Consider the following 20,173-nt stretch of genomic DNA (forward strand, 5'->3'; position numbering starts at 1 on the left):
CTCCAACAGAACTTATTGTTTCAGAGGAAAACACGAACACGGTGTACAGTCGAGTCTTAATAGCTTACTTACAACTGGGCTCGTCAGGCACTCTTCTTGGCTGCAGTGGTTATTATTATATTTACATGCTTCCAGCTCCCGTTTCTGCTCGATGACAGCTCGTACTTTTCCTTTTTCTCCCTCCCTCGCTCACAGACACATAACGTGTATGGCAGTCCATTCTCCCTGCAGCACGGACTACACTGCCCATGATGCTACATTCTTTAGAGCTATACCTGTAGCATTCTGCCTGTTAGCTTAGCACAACAACAACAACAAGGCCTCTCTCACCCAGGAAACACGCAGAGAGAGAGCGTCACCCTGTAACCATGGCAACCGTAACGCTGCCATCTGGAACAACAGAACGTAGCTGTCAAACAAAACCCAAACAGTCCTGACCCGCCACAATATGAAACAGGGAAGTACCGCCGTGTAATCCATTTATTTCAACAAAGTAACTGTATTCTAAATACCACCTTTTTAAACGGTAACTGTAACGGAATACAGTTACTCATATTTTGTATTTTAAATACGTAACGGCGGTACATGTATTCCGTTACTCCCCAACACTGAAAATAAGGTGAGGTGAATGCACAACAGGAGCGTCCATCTCACAGGAAAACTGTCAGCCACTCGCAGAACACTGTGATGTATACAGCAATAAACACACTTTTTCCCACTGTCCAGACAAAAATAAACATCTAGACAACATGCATTGTGGAAACCAAATTAGTCAGATCTTAAAGAAAGCCTCACTCAAAACGAGGCTGAGGTCAATAAAAAAGCACAACACTGCTCTGTGGCTCATGCCAACATATTGTGGTACTGCCAGACAGTCACACAGGTTTACATTCATACCTGTGTAATGAACTGCTGGAGTTTTACTTTCCAGCAGGCTGTAGCATGTGATCTATCCTAATCTGTGACATTCCTGTAGGTCGCGTCGTCTATGTGAACCAACTCGACCCGGCATGGGAGCGCACAAAAGAGACAACAGAGGGGTCTTTGAGCCAGGGTACCAGGGGCTACCCATGGAGCTCAGGCAGCGCAACTATGGGAACCATCTCTGTACCCAGTCATCCAGCAGCTGAAACCTGAGCTGCTCAGGAGCGAGCAGCAGACGGCAGGCAGGACCAGCATTCCTGTGGGAATGTGACTGGGGCTAATGAGCTCAGGTAGAACTGAGAGGGAGAAAACAGGAAAAACAAACTATATGGGCGTATAATTTAAAGAATCATTTTCAGATCGATTCAGAGCTACAAAGGTTTGCTTAGCAAACAGCAAACATCGCTCTCAGTAAAGGAAAACATGGTAACTGAAAAACAGCTGTTTGCAGATGAATGTGCCAATCCATTTTTGCCACATAACTCCCAGTAAAGTGGCAAATTGGGAGGCTTGTGATCAGTAACAATTGTCCCATTATACCGTCTGCATAAAACATATACCATATTTTCTGCACTATAAGGTGCACTTAAAATCATTTAATTTTCTCATAAATCGACAGTGCGCCTTATGTATGAATTCTGGTCGTGCTTACTGACCTCGAACCGATTTTATGTGCTACACGGTGCTCAAAGATCTGACAAAAATGTTTTAGCATGACTTTGCTAAGCTACGAAGCCGCACCGCTTGATGGATTGTTGGAGCATTACAGCTACCGTAGTCAGGAGCCTCGCGGAGGAATCTGGGTCCTAAACTCTGTCTACTTCAGGTCCCAAAGTCAAACGAACACTGAATTAAAAACTGTCTAAATTCTTTCATCTTTAATAAAATGATATATGAATGATGTAACAATTAAGTTCAACATCCAGGCATCCATGAAAACAGGATTTATTACATTTAACAGAGTTAGAAGTTAGCTGCTAACTTCTAACTCTGTTAAATGTAATAAATCCTGTAGTGAGCTAACTTCCTGCTAACTGTTAGCAGGAAGTTAGCTCGCTAGCTTCCACCTAAACATGATGTAGCATGTTCTGACTGAGAGATTTCTGAAAGAATTCAAATGTACAGCTCTGCTGTCACTTCCAACATAAATGAAGACAGAAAACTAAACAGCAGTGACGTTTGTAGGGTTACTGAAGTTGGACTAGCTGGTATATAATGATGTGCTACGTGATCGCTAGCTACACAGCTATGTTAGCATAGCATAAACACAGTGAAGCTGGAGGATGAACGTTAACTTTTTTCCACTGGATAAAGGTTAACATGATCCTGATGGTTAAACAAATGCAATCGCATGGCAGGATGCTGTAAACGGACCAAACTTCAGTCAGGAGAACAACTGAGATAATCCATCCACAATACGAGGTTAGTCATTAATATACTGCAACAACATGGGAATTTCGCGTAATGCGCATTATAATCCGGTGCGCTTTATGGTCTGAAAAATGCGGTACACAAAGGTTCTTCACAAAGTTTTAGTCTTACCTGACACATTGACAGCACACGTTTCATCATATAAAGAAAAGCAGATATTCCACCTGCGTAACTACTGTGAATCCCTGGTGGCCCTCTTCAAAGAGGCTGCACTTGTTCCATTGGCAGATGTTTTCACTTATTTCAAGCAAAAAATATCTTGTATTAACTGAAAAAATCTGCCAATGAAACAATCGAAAATTCTCCAGTTTCAAGATGCACTGTCTAAAAACAAGTTCCTATATGTTACTGAAGTGTTAAAGCTGCAGCTGAATCTGCCTCATTTTAAGTGCAATTAGATATTTTGACTAGAAATAAGACAAATATACTTGGTACGACTTTGAGTTTTTGCAGTGTACCCCCCACCCCGTTATTTGTCATGTGTTGCTATGGTGTGTGAACATCCATATGTTTGAAGACCCTTCTAATAAGTACTGTACACAGATGCATACCAAAGTCTGCACCAGCCACAGCATGTGGATATGCATAATGTAGAAGAACCTGCTTTTTTTGTTTTTCACCCTTCAGGTTATGTGTAAGAGATGGAGATAAAAGGCGACAAGCAAAAGCATACAGCCCGTGTGGGTAAAAGTTGTCTTTCCACTTGGCTAGGCATCCAGTCATTCGCTCCATCCATCTGTCAGCTATGTCCCTAGTGGCTACACTGAGGGCTCACGCTCTCTCTCCGGCCTGCAATTGTTCAGTGATCCAGACACTGGTCAGCCGCTCCCCGTCTCCATTCTGTTTTCCGCTGAGGAGGCTAGAGACCAGAGACACAGAGGCAGGCCCTGCCTTGTTACAGCCCACTCACCATGTTTACATCCAGCAAATTAACACAAACATGGCAGGGAGATATGAGATCCTGCCCGAGGCCTGAACCCAGCAGCGACTGCCATCGACACACAAACACACACAAAGGCAAACTGCTCCCGTGGCTTCACCATTCACTGGCAGCTCCGCGGCCCGGTCTTTCAGACACGTGGCCGAGACTTTGACCGTGTGTCACTGAATACCTCCAAACATTAAAACCATCGTTTTTAAAACAGTCACAGTTTTTCAGCTCTGGCTTTTCATGACAGAAGGTAGGCAGAACAGTCATCTTCATGATCTTCTTCTGCCACACATTTCAGTCGTAGTTTAGGGTTTTCGCTCATAGCAACGCAGGCCCTGCAAAAATCACTTAGCTCTTTGCGAACAAACAGATCTAATAAAGAGAAAATCTGACTAGTCGAGCTACTTTACTCGCTCTAAGCTTCTGTTGTCTCCTCTGTGGCGGAGGCTTTTTGTTTGACAGATGTTTACAGGGGCTGGGCGATGTTTCCTTGCTGTGTGCTGCCTGGGAAAACATCTGGAGTTTGCAGGGATTTACCAGTAATCCCTTTGGCAAGCTCTGAAGTGCTTTCTTAGAATTTCAATATGTCTGTAAACGTAAGAAAGGATTTCATGGCGAAAAAAGAAAGAAGAAGGTCCCGCTTTGCAGCAAGTGCTGCCGAGGTCGAAAGTTCTCTAAGCTTCTTAGTGCTCCAGCTTTTAAGCATAAATAAATTAAACCGGCTTGACTAAAACGCCTCCAATAAACTCTCATTAAAGTCCTATAAGCGTGGATGGATAGACAGAGGGATAAAACTTTGATGCTGTTCAGCTCATTCATTATTTGATGAAAAGGAAACAGCTTTGGCTACGCTGGAGAAATCCTCAAAAACGGTAAATAAGATGTAAACTAAAAACCTGGGAGCAAAGGAGCAAACGTCTCCCAGAAGTCTTCAGGACAAGGATTATGTTCCCCAATCACCAGGGTTCACGTGGACGTATAGCATTCGTCTTCATCCTTCTCTCCGAGTTTGTTTGAAATGTACGAAACCACCCAAGAGGGACTTCCACACCATTTATCCCTCATATCTCATAACACACTGTGGCATCACCAGAGCCTGCAATTAGCCGTCCTTAATGTTAACCCACACCCACTCTGTCGTTTTCACATTCATTATAGTCATTATAGTCACCCCCAGCATCCACAACCCAAGCCTAGCATACAGGCTCAGTAAATACAGAGTCAACAATCCCACAGCCCCTCACTCTACAGGGGGAACCGAGCGGTCTGCTCGGGGCTCACACTCTAATGTTGAAGTAAATCTCCATCACCATTTATCCTATACAAGAGTCTTCATCATATTTGAAGTCTTCCCGTGTGACTTGTATAAAGTTAAAATCTTCAGCGTATTATTTCTGTTGTCTTTGAATACTTTAAATAACTCTGACAGGCTGCAGATAAACAGAAACTGACTGAGGTTGAGCAGCTCCGCACCACGTTACGGAGCAACACAGGCTCAGCTTGTATTTACCAAAAGAGCCTGCGTATAAATAAGCAAATGCGACGAAAGCCACAATTTGTTTCAAGGTTTGAATGTAATAACAGGATCCCTGAGTGTGTCATTTTGCAGAAAACATTGCGCGAACGGCAAAATTGGATACGAGATATACTTCATAGATAAATATTGTGATGTGTGCCAGACATTATTTGTATAAAAACCCAAGAAACTATTGGGCACGTCACCATACTGTACTTCTGCAGTATGAATAAAAGCCTCTTACAGTAAATGGTTAACAGGTGCCAGCCGCAGAAGCAGCCAACCATCTGCCAAATGTATACTCAGGAGCAGATACTTTCCAAAGCACTGAGAAATTGATGTTGGTAACTTATCTCTTTATGATCAGTGTTGAAAAGTAAATATATTTGTTCAAGTGTTCGTTTCTCAGCTGGCAGTCTTTACATTCAAGCTTGTTCCAAAGAACATCACACAATGCTAATTCTGCTTTTCTGTGCCAGTTATATTGTCAAACACAAACGGATGTATCGCAAATTTAAATGTGGAGTTGGGGGTGAAGATGAGCAAAAAATGTATTTGTCAAAAGTGTGTGGGGAAGAAGGTCGGGAAAACGAAGATGCAGCCATCCGTGAGAAAAATGTACTGTATTTTTCAGACTATAAGGTGCACTTAAAATCGTTTAATTTTCTCAAAAATCATCAGTGCGCCTTATGTATGAATGCTGGTTGTGCTTATTGACCTCAAAATGATTTCATGTCGTACACAGCGCTCAGCAATCTGTCAAAAATGTTTTAGCATGACTTTGCTAAGCTAGGAAGCCGCACCGCCTGATGGAGCATTACGGCTACCGTAGTCAGGAGCCTCGCAGAGGAATCTGGGTCCTAAACTCCGTCTGCTTCAGGTCCCAAAGTCAAACAAACACTGAGAGTTTCTTTCATCTTTAATAAAATGATATATGAATGATGTAACAATTAAGTTCAACATCCAGGCATCCATGAAAACAGAATTTATTACATTTAACAGAGTTAGAGGTTAGCAGGAAGTTAGCTCGCTAGCTTCCACCTAAGCATGATATAGCATGTTCTGACTGAGAGATTTCTGAAAGAATTCAAACGTACAGCTCTGCTATCACTTCCAACATAAATGAAGACAGAAAACTAAACAGCAGTGACGTTTGTAAGGTTTCTGACATTGGGCTAGCTGGTATATAATGATGTGCTACGTGATCGCTAGCTACACAGCTATGTTAGCATAGCATAAACACAGTGAAGCTGGAGGATGAACGCTAACTTTTTTCCACTCGATAAAAGTTAACGTGAGGGTTCCCGATGGTTAGAGACAAATGCAATCGCATGGCAGGATACTGTAAACGGACCAAACTTCAGTCAGGAGAACAACTGAGATAATCCATCCACAATACGAGGTTAGTCATTAATATACTGCAACAACATGGGAATAGAGCAGCTGGAGAGAATTCAGCATTAATGAATCAATGGTACAGAAGTGGAGGAAGCAAGAAGAATGAGTTGAGTAAAGTTAGACTTATCTGACTGTTTTGTTTCGCTTAATGCGCCTTTTAATACGGTGCACCTCATGTATGAAAAATATGGCACATTTTGATAGTTCTGTACTATAATTTAAGTGTCTCTGGGTGCAGCCATCCAGCTATGGGAGAGGCTGTAGTTAACACACTAATCACAGGGTGTGTGTGTAATTGAATTAGTCCAGTGGGAGTAAGGTCACTGTTTGCCCTCTGTAGGTCTGCAGCCCCACAGTCGGCCCACTGGGGGTCCTGGCAAAGACAGACAGAGCACAATTTCGGTGTTGTGCTCTCTTTCCACTCTGAGGAATGTAACTGACCTCCCACCTCTCACCAGTCGTTACCTACACCTATCTCACTTAAGGCATGAGCCCACACACGGGGGCAGCAATTACCCTTCCCCCAGACTTTGAGGACCCGCACCGTCTTGATTTAGAAGCTACAGCACTCTGTGCCCTTCTCACCCTTTTTCTTCAGAGAGCAAAAGAGGTGGGTGGTGGGGGGCGGGCACTCAGTCAAACATGGCAGCGCTTGTTTAAGGTCAGCTCCCATTCACATGCTGCTGAAAGCATGCCTGTCAATCACACGTAACCACACAGAGGCTGCTGCTTCTGAAGCAAGACAGCTGGGAGCAGGAAAAGCAGGCGACTGCATAAGCTTTGCCTCCGCCAACGCACATTCAGCTACCCTCGTAAGCACTGACACACACTGTTGTGCACACTTTCTTTTAGCTACAGACAAGAAGGAAAATAGTGGAATCCAGGAAGGATGATAGAGTTACTGAAACAACACTACAGGAGGAGGACACTACACTTCTACACTCTGCCACCGGCTGTTTGCATGGTTGCCTTAACCAGCATCCACTGTTACACTGACACTGTTAACCTGACACTCCCCAGCTGTTCCACTTATCTCTAATGTCACTTTGCAGGTTTTATATAACACAATAAAACACAATGGAGGCGCATTAGAGCGCTTTCCAAACTTGTGCATCTCGTTTTTAGAAGCAGATGCTTTGAAATATTCGATCTCTGCATCATAGCGAAGCAGTCTCCTCTTTTTCATTAAGTTTGTTTAAACAAACATCATGAAATATTAGACAGGCTGCAAAAACAGATTTCGGTTAGAAAAGATCAAACCAGCGCAGCCATCTTCCTGCTTCCACACCCCGAGACTGCTCAAGTACAAAATGGCAGACCAGATGGAAACGGAGCACCTCGGGCACCACAGATGCTCCCACGAGGCCACTTGGCACACACTCACTTATCCGCTATAATAGCCCTGATTATAGCAAAGACAGTGTAACACATGCACACTGTTATTTCATATATTTAATGCGCCGAATGCTTCAGCCTACCAAGAGTAAACCAAAGGAAACTGAGCCATTTTTTTGTAACCGGATAGCTCGGATGATCCTACAGGGCAGACACCTGATGCTAAGTGGAGAATACGATCGGCATAAGGGGTCACTACAAAAAAGCGTTGGTCACGAGACGAAAAGAGACGAGGCAGGAACTTAGCAGGAGGACAGCTGACTAGCTAGATGGTCGCTGGTGGCGGTCGTCTGGCTGATAGACGGCCTCGCTGCCTAAATGACTGGTTAACTGACTGAAGGCAGTTGTAACTGTAGCTATTCATTAGCAGAGCAGCAAGCAGTTAGCGAAAGTGCTAGTGGCTGGCCCAAAGCTTGGCTTTCACAGCCTAATGTCAGACTCATCACAGGCTATAGGACCAGACGATGACATCACTAAAGGTGCACTACCTCACAAGAAAAGCTCTGCCGTCATGGAAACATAACAGCCGTCGAGCAGACGTTACAATGGCATTAAATCACAAGTATGGATCTGCTTCACGTTACGTTTACACGAATTATTCAGAGCAAGCACTTTGAACACAATGTGAAAGCAGAGAGCGAAGAACGAGGCAGATTTATGAAATACCAAAATAAATCTGTTTGTTTTTAGAGTTCAGAGCACAAATGGAGACTTTTAGAAAACTGAACTCATTCTTTTATTGCAAACACTCGAACAACAAGTGGAAAGTGTTCTCACTTAAGTGCAGTGCTCCCATAAAAACACAATATTATCATGCAGATGGCATTAGAAACTGTGTTTAACACAGGCCTGCAGCCCCGAGGTAAAACCTGCATGTGGACGTACCTTCTCATTGTACTTGAACTTGACATAGAACCAGCTGGACTTGATCATCGTTGTCTCTTCTGCTCCTGATCCGGTGTGTGAGGAATGACTGATGATCAGCGTGCAGCCTAATGACTCGGATGTTTCTGCTCCTTTATCCCGTTGGTCTTTGTGCTGCTCCTTTCTCTCACTTTAAGCCCCGGAGCCAGCTCCCGTTTGCTTCACTCCTTCGTCTTCGTGCCGCGGCGTGCCGCGTGTCTCATGTCGGGTTTGGAAGGCTGACAGAGGAGCTCCTCAGATGGGCTTCAGCTGTGTTCAGTGGTGGCAGATGCCAGCAGAGGCGCAGCAGAGAGATGTTTTACTTCTAAGTGGGCTAACTCTACACGCCGCAGCACCAACCTCCCGCACTTCCCTCTCCCTCTTTCCTTTCTTTCTTCCTGCCTATCATATGTGCTCACTTTCTCTGCCTCACTTACTCTTTTTATGTTCCCCCTTCTCGAGCCTTGTGCTCACTCAAATCACCTTCTCCGTGCTTCCCATTGCTCTCTTTTATGCACCGGTAAACTCTTTCATTCCGACCTCATTTAACCCCCTTCTGTATCTATTTCAATCTTACGTTTCTCTGCCCTCTGTAAACCAACACTGTCTGCTTTATTATTTCTACAGAAATCAGCCCGATGCTCGTCTGACTCCAAAGGTTCAGAGCTCCCCTGGGCCAAATGCACTCTGACAGCTGAACAAATGCACCCCCTAAATGCTACGTCAAATGTATTTATGCTGAGATCAGATTGGGCAAAACTCCTCTCTGCATGAGCGCTTCAAATATTTACAAGGATTGTAGCAAAGATTGTTGTTAGCGGCTTATCTAGTATTCCTGTTTCATCAAATTCCAACTACTGGGACATTCCATGTACTGATTTTATTTCCATGAATTCTTATTCTGTGCTTCCTGATTCAACTTTACATGATATAAAATATCTCTCTGAGGTGGTTAGCATTGCTGTCTTGCAGCAAACAGGGTTGCGAGTTTGAATCCACCATCTGGCTGTGTGTCGTTTGCATGTTTCCCTGTGTTTGTGTGGGTTCTCTCCGGGTACTCGTGCAGTCAGCGGGGTTTAACCCTTTAAGACCTACCATAGAACCAAGTCCGTCAGAGCTTATATTATATGTTTACATGCTGTGGAGCCATTTTTGGGAGCATTTCAAGTTGCTATATATCAATACAACCATTACAGCCCAGATTTTAATAATATGTCTGCATTAAGTGCATAGTAATTACATAAATTGCAAAAAAGTGCAATAAACTACAAAAAAATTGAAAATCGTTTTTGTTTTTTTAACATATATTTCTAGTTAGAGAAATTTAAGAGGCGTATCCCTCAAAACTGTAAATACAAAAAAGTTGCACAAAATAGTTTCCCACCACAGGAAATTTATTTTGAGTGTCTTCATAGTTTTATTTTTTAATTACACCAATTTTTATACACTGCAGGAAAAACGAAAATAAATATTATAATGCAAATTTGCAAAAAAGCAGCATATGCATCAAAATAAACTATTTCCAGCAGTGCAATATGAGTCCTAAGCATCCCAGAAACCACACAGAAAGTCATAAAGTCAAGCAGGACATGGAGGACATGCGATAGTTCGCGCTGATGGACGTAGGAAGTGTTACAAACAGCTGATCGGATCGGCAAAGCGTGTTTCTGGAATATTATGTTTTTGTTGCTGCAAGTGCTTTTTATGCAGTTTTTGCAAAGATATATGTGGAAGGAAACTGTGACCGAGGACAAGCTGATGGCATAAGATGTAAGTACAACTCCTCCGGTTTCATATGCAAAAAAAATTATTGCGCTAGCTCACGTGGTTGCAGAGCTACCGGGATTTAAAAATAGTTACGCAAAACAGAGCGTGCTGCTCTGACCGGTTTTAAAGGGTTAACTGGTGATCCTAAAGTGTCCGAGAGTGTGAATGGTTGTCTGTCTCTCTCTGTGCCCTGCCTGCATCGTACAGCCTGGACAGGTCGCCAGTCTGTCACAGAGGGACAGACAACCTGTCCTGGTTCATATATCCATTCATATATTTAATTTTGAAATTAAATCAGCAGTTAATTGAAGTTGAAGTTATGTAGTTCAGTTTTAGCCTCAACTTGAGACTGGGAACGGGCCACCCAGTCAATGTTTACATTCTGCCGCTCCCGCTGGCGCACAGAGCCCATATCCCATCCACACAGCGCTGCTGCTGTGTATATAATCATGTCACTTTTGACGATGGTTTGAAACTACAATGGGCTCCTGTATCCCACAGGGTTTATCCAAATTTGGCAGCTCCCGAGGTAAACTGAGGCAACCCCTGTCATGGGACAGCAGTGGGTTATAAACAAAAGTAATCAGACACAGGAGAGCCACTGCGTCAGCATCCATGGAAACATAATCTCCCTTTGTTCAAGGTTTGTGCCAACATGGGGGGGGGCAGCATCTAATGCCATCGTGGGACATCGCGGAGGACTGACCGACTCTTTCACACGTCATGTTTACAGCAGTGAAGCAGGAACAGATTGGTAAACGATCGATATAATCAATACAGCTGTTCTACTCTGTGCTGACTACACGGATGATCTGATATCGTCGTGTTGGTGTTGTTCCCAGATCATCATGAAAATGTTGTTCCAGGTTCAACATTGCAAGTGACCAATCACATTATTGTGACGTTATTCTTTTGCGCGCCAACCCATTCGTGCATTTATGAAATTCCAATGTTGCAAGGACAATATCAATTCTGCTTAGCGTTTATTAAAGGGTTAGGGTCCGTTGATCGGCGGACAAAGGCGGTTTCTCGCAGCTTAAGTACAGTTTTTTGTTTTACGCCGGTTTTTCCCGAAGTCGCAAAAGTATGACATCACAACATTCTGATTGGTCACTTGCAATGTTGATCCTGGAACAACCTTTAGTATGATGATCTGGGAACAACACCAACACGAGGATATCAGATCGTGCCTGACTACACAAAGGGGCGTAAAGAAGGGTCCACGCTCATCGTGGATACAGAACACAGAGCCATATTTCCCTGCATCTGTCTGTGGATAGTTTATTGAGCACTGAGACGAGGACTGCTCGCTGAAAATGAGACATTTGCATATCTTTAAACAGCTGACATTTAGGAGACAGCATCTCTGCGTGCGTGCAGGCACAGTTGGTCTGCAAACAAACAAAGCAGGTAATGTCACTGATTTTTCCTGCATGACAAATTTGATACACGAAACCATCATTTAACATGAACCTATCAAATTAACTAACAGCTAATTTGTCCTGTTTTTATTAGCCACTGAGGACGTCTGCACTAAGCAATGAAAGTGGGACGACTACAGTTTGTCCTGCAGTAACATTTATGTCTATTTTATATAAACTTGTATTTCAACAACATCATTTACTGATCCACAGCCCACCACATGAACATTACGTGTCATTTTTTAACCCCTTCCTCTGCATTTTTAGGTCAGCAGTGACGTACGGAGGGCTTGTCTTCAGCAGTCGGTCTAATCAGAAGAAAAACAAACAGCAGGTTTCCTTGACTCAGGGCTGCTGGGGCTGAGCGCGTGTGGGCTGCTGTATATCATTCGCTTCAGTCCTCTTCTTCCTCCTTACTCTTCTTTCTCTCTTGTCTTATCACTTTCCACTCTCCTCATGCCACCCATGGGGAGCCTGTAGTGCTGTAATGCTAAGTGACAGCCTGCCTGCCTGCTCACTTCCCACACACATGCCTACGCTTGGCCGTGTCCCCCACGGCCGTCGCTGCGCCCGGATAACAGAGTTTCAAAAGCTCGGAGGGATGAAATCCAAAAAACAAAAAAGAGAGTTTAGGGTATCGTTTCAGCGACTGGTGTGCGTTTAGGCACAACACAGAGCTGAGCAGCGTCAGTGGCTTGCTGATAATATTTTGAGGACTGTGCACAATTGCATTACAAGGTTATCTTGAGATCTCTTTGGATCTCAAATTACACAGTTATATAGCGTGCAAAGACATCAAAACAATTAAGTTCAGGGGCAACAGAACAGGCCAACATGAGGTCAATGAGCTTTGTTTCTGCATGGCTTTACCAGCATCAGGAGTGAGGAGGAGGCTGAAATGCACCAGTTTTTCTACAAATATCTCAAATATCAATATGTCTAAAAAGGAGTCTCTTCTATTTCAACACAAACTGGGAGGAAGCTTTAGCTGTAGAGGCTCTGGAGCTGCCAATCTGCACAGACTCGAGCGTGACGCTGTGTTTTTAGCGTGGACATCTTTGTCATAATCGCTGTCAAAGTCCGTCCTAGCGTACGACACACGAGAGCACGTACAGTGAACCTGACACTTTTTGTTTATGTGCTAGCTTGCTCTCTCCTCCGGCTGCAGCGGCCCAGATGTTCAACCCCGTGAGCTACAACGCTTCAGCTCTGCTCCGATTTTCCATTAAACCTGCTAGCATCAAAAAGAGTGAGCACGCCATCCTGCAAAACACTTCCTCCTTAGAGTTTGCGTTAATCGTTTAAACTCAGAAGCAGCTCTGTGCTGCAACATAGTCCTCTTACATAATCAAATATAAGGTTAAAAAATAAATGGAGACAAATGAGAGACACTTTTTTAATGAAACTCACCTGTGGGAACTGTTAGTGAAGGAGGGAAGGCTTTACAACAAACGACACCCCCGCTCCTCTACAACACTGCTGCAATGGGCCGGCACGGCACAGTGCATGTTTCCTCGCTTCCTCTCCGCAGGCTGTATTGGCCAGCAACACAAAGGCCATTTCCTGCTCTCCACACAGATATTACTGTTGAAGCTAAGTCTCTCTGATGGCCAGATAATACAGGTCTGAGTCCCGTCTAGGCCACAGCCAGGAAATCACGTTAGCCTGCTCCCCTCTGCCTTCGACTGCTGGGGATTATAGCACCAGGCTGCCTTGGCACAAATTACTTTTGCTGTAATGCAGTGAGGAAGCTTGTATTAAGGTCCATGAGGTGCAGCAATAACTTGTTTGTTCCTTTAGGAGAGCTGACCACTGACCACTAGTTTAGCTTTATTACTGTAAAAAAGTATGCAGTGAGACTTACAAGGAAATAATTCATGTAGGGGAAAAAGCAAACGAGCAATAATGTGATGAAGGAGGAATCTGTATTTAATGCTAATCTACCTAACCGAGTTTTGGGGCAGGAAATAACTTCAAACTGGTCAAAGCTAGCAACTGTTACATAATGCTCTGAGCTTAATGCTAAAACTAGCATGCTAACATGTTAATGGGCAATTACAGCATTTACTAATTATAAACAAAGCACAACTAAGGCTTTTGGACACAGAAGTCCTTCTACTGATTTAGTTATACAAAAATGCATCAAATACACAGACATGAAGATGCCTTTAAATACCTCGATGAATCCTCATAAACTGAGATTTTACTAAAAGCTTTGTGTCAAAATGAACAGAACTGATTTTCTGGGATGGCATTAGATGGACGGTGGAGTGATACACTCATGAAACAGTGAAGTATTTCTCTCAGAAGTCTATCCGGTCTTTAAGTCTGATGTTATTAGCCGTGTCTGGGTCCAAACTCCGCTTCAGGTCCCAAAGCCAAACGATCACTGCAGCATCACTGAGAGTTAAAAACTAAATTCTTTCGTCTTTAATAAAATGATCAGCATTGCTGCTTTACCAGGTGTAACAATCAAGTTTAACATCCAGGCATCCATGAAAACAGGATTTATTACATTTAACGGAGTTAGAAGTTAGCAGGAAGTTAGCGGAAGTTAGCTCGCTAGTTTTGCTAGTTACCTAAGCATGATGTAGCATGTTCTGACTGAGAGATTTCTGAAAGAATTCAAACGTACAGCTCTGCTATCACTTCTAACATAAATGAAGACAGAAAACTAAACAGCAGTGACGTTTGTAGGGTTACTGACGTTGGGCTAGCTGCTATATAATGATGTGCTACGTGATCGCTAGCGACACAGCTATGTTAGCATAAACACAATGAAGCTGGAGGATGAATGCTAACTTTTTTCCACTGGATAAAAGTTAACGTGAGGGTTCCCGATGGTTAGGGACAAATGCAAACCCATGGCAGGATGCTGTAAACGGACCAAACTTCAGTCAGGAGAACAACTGAGATAATCCATCCACAATACGAGGTTAGTCATTAATATACTGCTGCATGGGCTGGAGTTGCATCGTAAGGTTTAAAAAACTGAGCTTTAAAATGATTAGCAGTAATAAAAACCGAGAGAGGCCGACAGTGATCACTGACTGTTTTTAGGAGCTTGTTGAGATTAAATAGAAGAAGATACAAAACATTAAAACATGTTAAAAACACAACAGCCTTAGTTTGGGCCCAGAAGCAGGATTCATCAAGTCATCACTTGAAGACCGGATTGACGGAAAATGACCTGACCTTGCCTTCATACTGCAAAGATAAATAAATCCCACACATGTAAATAAAGTAAATGCCAAATAAACCTCCACAAAAGTGTTTCTACTACACCGTGCTGAAAAAAGAAGATGGTTTGTCAAATTCATGTAAGAGTACCAACATGTCGTGTGCTGACTTTGCCAAAGGCCTGCAGAAATGATCGCAGGTTCAAACTGGCGTGCAAAAACACACACACGCACACACACAGAGTCTGAGTACAGAGCCAAGGCTTCATTTGGAGTCATTTCCAAACAATTCAGCACGCGATTTGGTTGGGGGTCTGGTTGAAGTGGGGGAAAATAGACTCCAGAGAGCAACAAGGAACATAAAAAGGAGGGGAAATACTCCATGTTCCAATAACTTGCAGATGCATGAGCCAATGCCAGCTCCATGATGTTTCAGTTCACCTCCTCCCTTCCTCAGCTCCTTTGCACGCATTCACCCTCTCCTAGGGAAGCAGCCTACAGACCCAGCTGTCCCAGCACTGGTCAGCGAACAGATCAGATGAAAGCAGGAAACAGATAAACACAGACTAATTGCTCACAGACAGAGACTAGAAACAGGGTGAGTGGTGTGTGGGGGCACTGTAAGTTATATGTTCAGAAACAGGATGGCTGGAGGCTAAGTCAGAACTCGTGATGCTAAACAGGGTCTCAAAGTCTCTTACATGGAGCGTCTGCACCCACAACAGACTGAAAATCACACAGTGCAAGACCACAAAGTCTTTCATATTCTTCCCATGGTTTTGACATTAAAATACTAAATGTCAAAACCAAGACATCTACCAATAGGACCAGTACTTTTCGAGCTTCATGTCATGGGGGCAACAGTCCAGAGATGCCCAGTCTTTCTCACCACCCCTTCTAGCTGCTTGCAATCTGATGTCATTAGCCGTTTCCTGGTCGCAACTCAAGTAAGCTTGTTTCCATATAATGATATAGGATGTTCAGACTGAGGGATTTCTGGAAAATGCAAACGTACATCTCTGCTGTCATGTCGGACATAAATGAAGATGGAAAACTAAACAGCAGTGACGTTTGCAGGGTTGCTGAAGTTGGACTAGCTGGTGTATAATGGTGCTACGTGGTGGCTAGCTACACAGCTATGGTTTGGATCATATAAGGCCCCTGATGGGCAGAGAGAAATGCAACTGCAGCAGGAAAAATGTGCAGAAAATGGGCCAAACGTCAGCCACAAGAACACCTGAGATGATCCATCCCCAGCATGAGCTTAGTCATTAATACACTGCTGCATGGTTTGGATAAATTCCTGATCCTCAGCTTCCATGTGCCCATTCAAATCTTCGTTAGCCTCAGAGTGATTCTTTTCTGAGCCGTTCAAATATTTGACGTCTGGCAAACTGAGCCGATGCAGTTACATCGTCAGGTTTAAGAACTGAGCTTTAAAATGAACAGTGCTAATAAAAACCCTGAGAGGGCGACAATGATCGTTGATCAGCATAGACACCAGATGTATAAATCCTCCGCACCATTTGCCCATTAATCGTAAAAAGGACTCCAAGATGGTGGGAAAAGGGTGGCGTGCTGACCCAGCATGAGCACATTACTGGGCCTCTATGCGCCGTTATCATGTCGCGCCCATACTGTGGTCTTTTGCTGTTTCTTGCCTGCTTTGGATCAGAACATTAGTAATGCTCGCAGGTTTAGTCCAATATGTCCAGTTTTAACAAGTTGGAGGTTTGTGATGGTGTGGCTGACCTCGATTTGCCCCTTTCACTTTCAGACTGTGCAGACGCTAACGTTTGTGCTCCATCAGCAGAGTCCTTCCTTTCCACAGCGAGGCGTACCTTCTCCTGCTTGTACTCTCCAGCGAGTTACCCACGCTGTCCATCTTGCCAACCTTTAAGCTCAGGATTTCACAGACCTTCAATGGCCACACCCTCCACTGGTACAGAGTACAAACGTGAACTTCCCAGATACGGGACTCATTGATTTCTGCCATGCCGTGCACACACTGTTGCTTGGTTACCTCCCCCCGTCTGTCTGTCAGACAGCTGTGCAGTGTAACACTTCCTCACACAGAAAATTATATTATTCGAGTATATGTATCTTTATTATGAATTCTAAAATGAATAATAGCCCTAAAACCTAAACTGTTACTAGAAAATAACAACTACATGTCTTCAATGGCTGTTGTCTTTGCAGGATGAGGTTAAAATGACCCTCTTGGTGCTTCTAGTATTAAAACGGAAGAAAAAGGCTGTTTGTAAGAATAGAATTATGATGAAAGATAATAGAGGAGCATCTCTAACGGTGTAGGAAGGAGATCAAGAACCTCAGAAACGTGAATTTTGCACCAGATGCCAAACTAATCTACTTAAAGCAAAGAAGAGAAAATAAAAATGGGAAGTGTTGGATAAATGTTGAAGGAGTCCTCTCTGTGCTCACTCTGCAGCGTAACTCCATCTTCTATTTTGCATTTATGCTCCCACATAATTACAGTCGTCCTTTTATCTCACCAATCCACTCAAATTCATTTATATTTTTAAAAAAGCCCTGCTGAATAATGAGCAACTATAAAAATAAGAAATGTAATTTATATTCAACTCGTTTCTTACAAACGATCCAAATGGGTGATCACGGCTCCACAATATCCTACTAACCAGCGACATGGCTAAAGCTAGAACAAGCTAAGCTGTGAGGGAAAGGCTGGAATAATAATATTAATTCAAAAAATAATTGTAACAATCACTCCCATTACAGTGTCTGTATCTGAGCATGTAACCATCTATTTCACCAAATGACAGCATGTAAAGCTAAATTTAGATATAATTACATTTACAATAGGGGTGGGGGAAATCGATACTGTGTAGCATGGTGATATTTTGTTCGCTAATAATGTATGGATACAGGGACAGCAGAAATCGATATTTTGTTACAAAAAGGTTTTTGTGCTCTGACTTCAGAGCATGTTGATCCTTTTTCTGAGCAAGAATCCTGACATTCCTTCACTGTCCAAATGTGTTTAACTTGTTTTTGGCAGCAATAAACATGACAGTTTACTTATTTTAATTTAAGACATGTTTTATTTTAATGAAGTTTAAAACTTTTTTATTTAATGTAAAATTATATTTTGTTTTAATTGACTTTCAAATTCTTCAGTTGCTGAAGGGGCTGCATAGTTTTCATAAACTGCATAGTTCAGAATAGCTATAATTGTACCAGATGGTTGATTCAGTTAAGTTGGACTAGACTGTAATACAAACCGTTCAGTTTGTCAACAATCAAACTGAAATGAGAGAAAGACTGAGTGTGAGACTTTGTTATTAGAGAAAATGAATATTGATAAAGTTTACCTTTATGTACAGAATCTGAATATCGCAAAATATTTTTAAAAATTGCAATAATATCATATCGTGGGATGTATGGTGATTCCCACCTCTAATTTACAAACAACCTTCAAAGGTCACAGTAAAATATTACAAAATAATATCTTGTTTTGGATTTCACACATTTTGTTTCTATGTAGGGGTGGGTTTTTATAATCGATTTATCGATTAAAATCGATTCTGGCTTGGATTACGTAAAATCGATTCATTAAAATCCTGAATCGATTTTTTAATATAAATTTATTTTGCCCGAAATGCCAGAATCTCAGGTGAAATCTCACAAAACTTCAACAACCACCAAACAGCTAAGACAGTAAATGAGAGCAGGAACACGGATTCTGCACAAAGACGTGAACACACAGCGCGGACCCGCGGATCAGAATCAGATGTCGAATTTCTCACAGTCGGGGCTGAAAGCCGACAGCTCGCTGATTCTGATCTGTTGGCGGTCCGCACTTTGTGTTCACGCCCTTTATGCACTGATTGTAAAGCTGTTAGTTTGATGTCTCTCCAAACAATATTGACCGAACCAGCAGCAAAAGAAGATCCAAACTAGGCTTCACATAAACATCGTCATGTATTCACTCTGACTTTTACTGTTTTGCTTCTACCATGATGCACAGCTCTCTCTCTCTCTCTCTCTCTCTCCCCCTCTCTCTCTCTGTATGGTTTTCTGCATTATTCACTTGCTTGTTACGCACAAGTCTACCTTTGTTTACAGCGCTATCGGCCGACTTTTTTTCTCTTTCCGTTTTATATACTTCCGAAAATAAAACCTAATTTCTGCCGTTCAATGCTGAACAAATTTAAACTTTTTAAAATTATGCAAAATGCAAAACGCCGTGTCTCTAATAAAACCGCTGTAACTTCAGAGGTAATGTTCATATGTTGATTAATGGTTTTCTTTTGTTTTTGATCTACTGCAGAAAATTTTTATAAAATCCCAGAACAGGAAAATCACCTTCATGTTTTTCTGTGTTTTATCTTCAGCTACTTTGACACAAAGGCCTCTGCTGTGACGCTCACACCTTTGATAAAGTCTTGTGTGTGTCAGCTTCCTTTTTATAGATACAAAAATATGTAAATGTACTGATCTGAATTATAATATTTCTGACTGTCAAAATTTCCCAGATTCAAATCAAAGTGAATCGAATCGAATCGAATTAAATCGAATCGAATCGAATTAAATCGAATCGAATCGAATTAAATCGAATCGTGGATTGAATCGATTCTGGACCTTGTGAATCGGAATTGAATCTATTCTAGAAATCAGTGACGATACCCAGCCCTATTTCTATGTAGCTACAGGCAGCAAGTATTCTGCCGATGCCTCCTTTACCACCCCCCCCCCCCCCCCCCACCCGGGCCAAAGACACATGGGACTGGGAGCAGAGGATAATGACCTCTGAGCCAAAACACGTGATCCTAGAAGAAGAAGGAGGCGATCCAGCCAGGGGTCCTTACGGGGAGCGACCCCATTACAAACTCTGAAGAACAGGCCGCATCTCATTACTCGCGCTCCTTCACAACAGTCTAGTTAAATTATTGATTGTAACCTATGAACTACATGTGTACGCTGACAGGGGAAATGCATCAGGGAGGAGGGGGATGGGCGATGCACTGCTGCTGCATGTGGCCTCTGACTCTGTCCAACATCTCAGCATCACAAGATGCGCAAACACACCCGTGTGTTCTCAGCTTCTCCATTTCTTCTGACAGTCTTGTGCGTAAGTGTAATGTATAGCTCGAGGCAAGTCAGGGAAGCAGCAGAGGCAGCATAAAGGCATCAAAGCAGTCACCTCCACCGCAGCTCTTAACAGGTCAACTCCAAGAGATGAGCCAAAGACCTTTGAATCAAGGTTAACGGCAGCTTGGGAGAGAGCTATCAAAGTGATCTAAAGCACAGTTAAAAGGAAATAAAGGTA

The 20,173-nt window shown here is 42.8% G+C and overlaps 1 protein-coding gene and 1 long non-coding RNA gene across 13 annotated transcripts in view; one reads left to right on the forward strand and one right to left on the reverse strand.

Moving 5' to 3' along the window:
* The window catches only part of auts2a (activator of transcription and developmental regulator AUTS2 a), a 418,508-nt gene that overhangs the window by 253,883 nt on the left and 144,452 nt on the right, over window positions 1-20,173 (reverse strand). For 2 of the 12 annotated variants that reach the window (XM_085173996.1, XM_085173994.1), the window contains exon 1: window positions 8,481-14,061. The exons of the other annotated variants lie outside the window; for them this stretch is intronic. In XM_085173996.1, coding sequence (XP_085030122.1) covers window positions 8,481-8,528 — 48 coding nt within the window. In that variant the 5' untranslated portion in view covers window positions 8,529-14,061. Of the gene's footprint in view, window positions 1-8,480; window positions 14,062-20,173 lie in introns of those variants that run through there. 12 annotated transcript variants of the gene reach the window in all.
* LOC146509430 (uncharacterized) lies at window positions 884-14,290 on the forward strand. Its single transcript, XR_014876371.1, has 2 exons — window positions 884-1,750; window positions 14,056-14,290. It is a non-coding gene; the product is annotated as an uncharacterized LOC146509430 (long non-coding RNA).

Source organism: Neolamprologus multifasciatus, chromosome 10, assembly GCF_963576455.1.
Source record: "Neolamprologus multifasciatus chromosome 10, fNeoMul1.2, whole genome shotgun sequence".
NCBI classification, from domain to species: Eukaryota; Metazoa; Chordata; class Actinopteri; order Cichliformes; family Cichlidae; genus Neolamprologus; species Neolamprologus multifasciatus.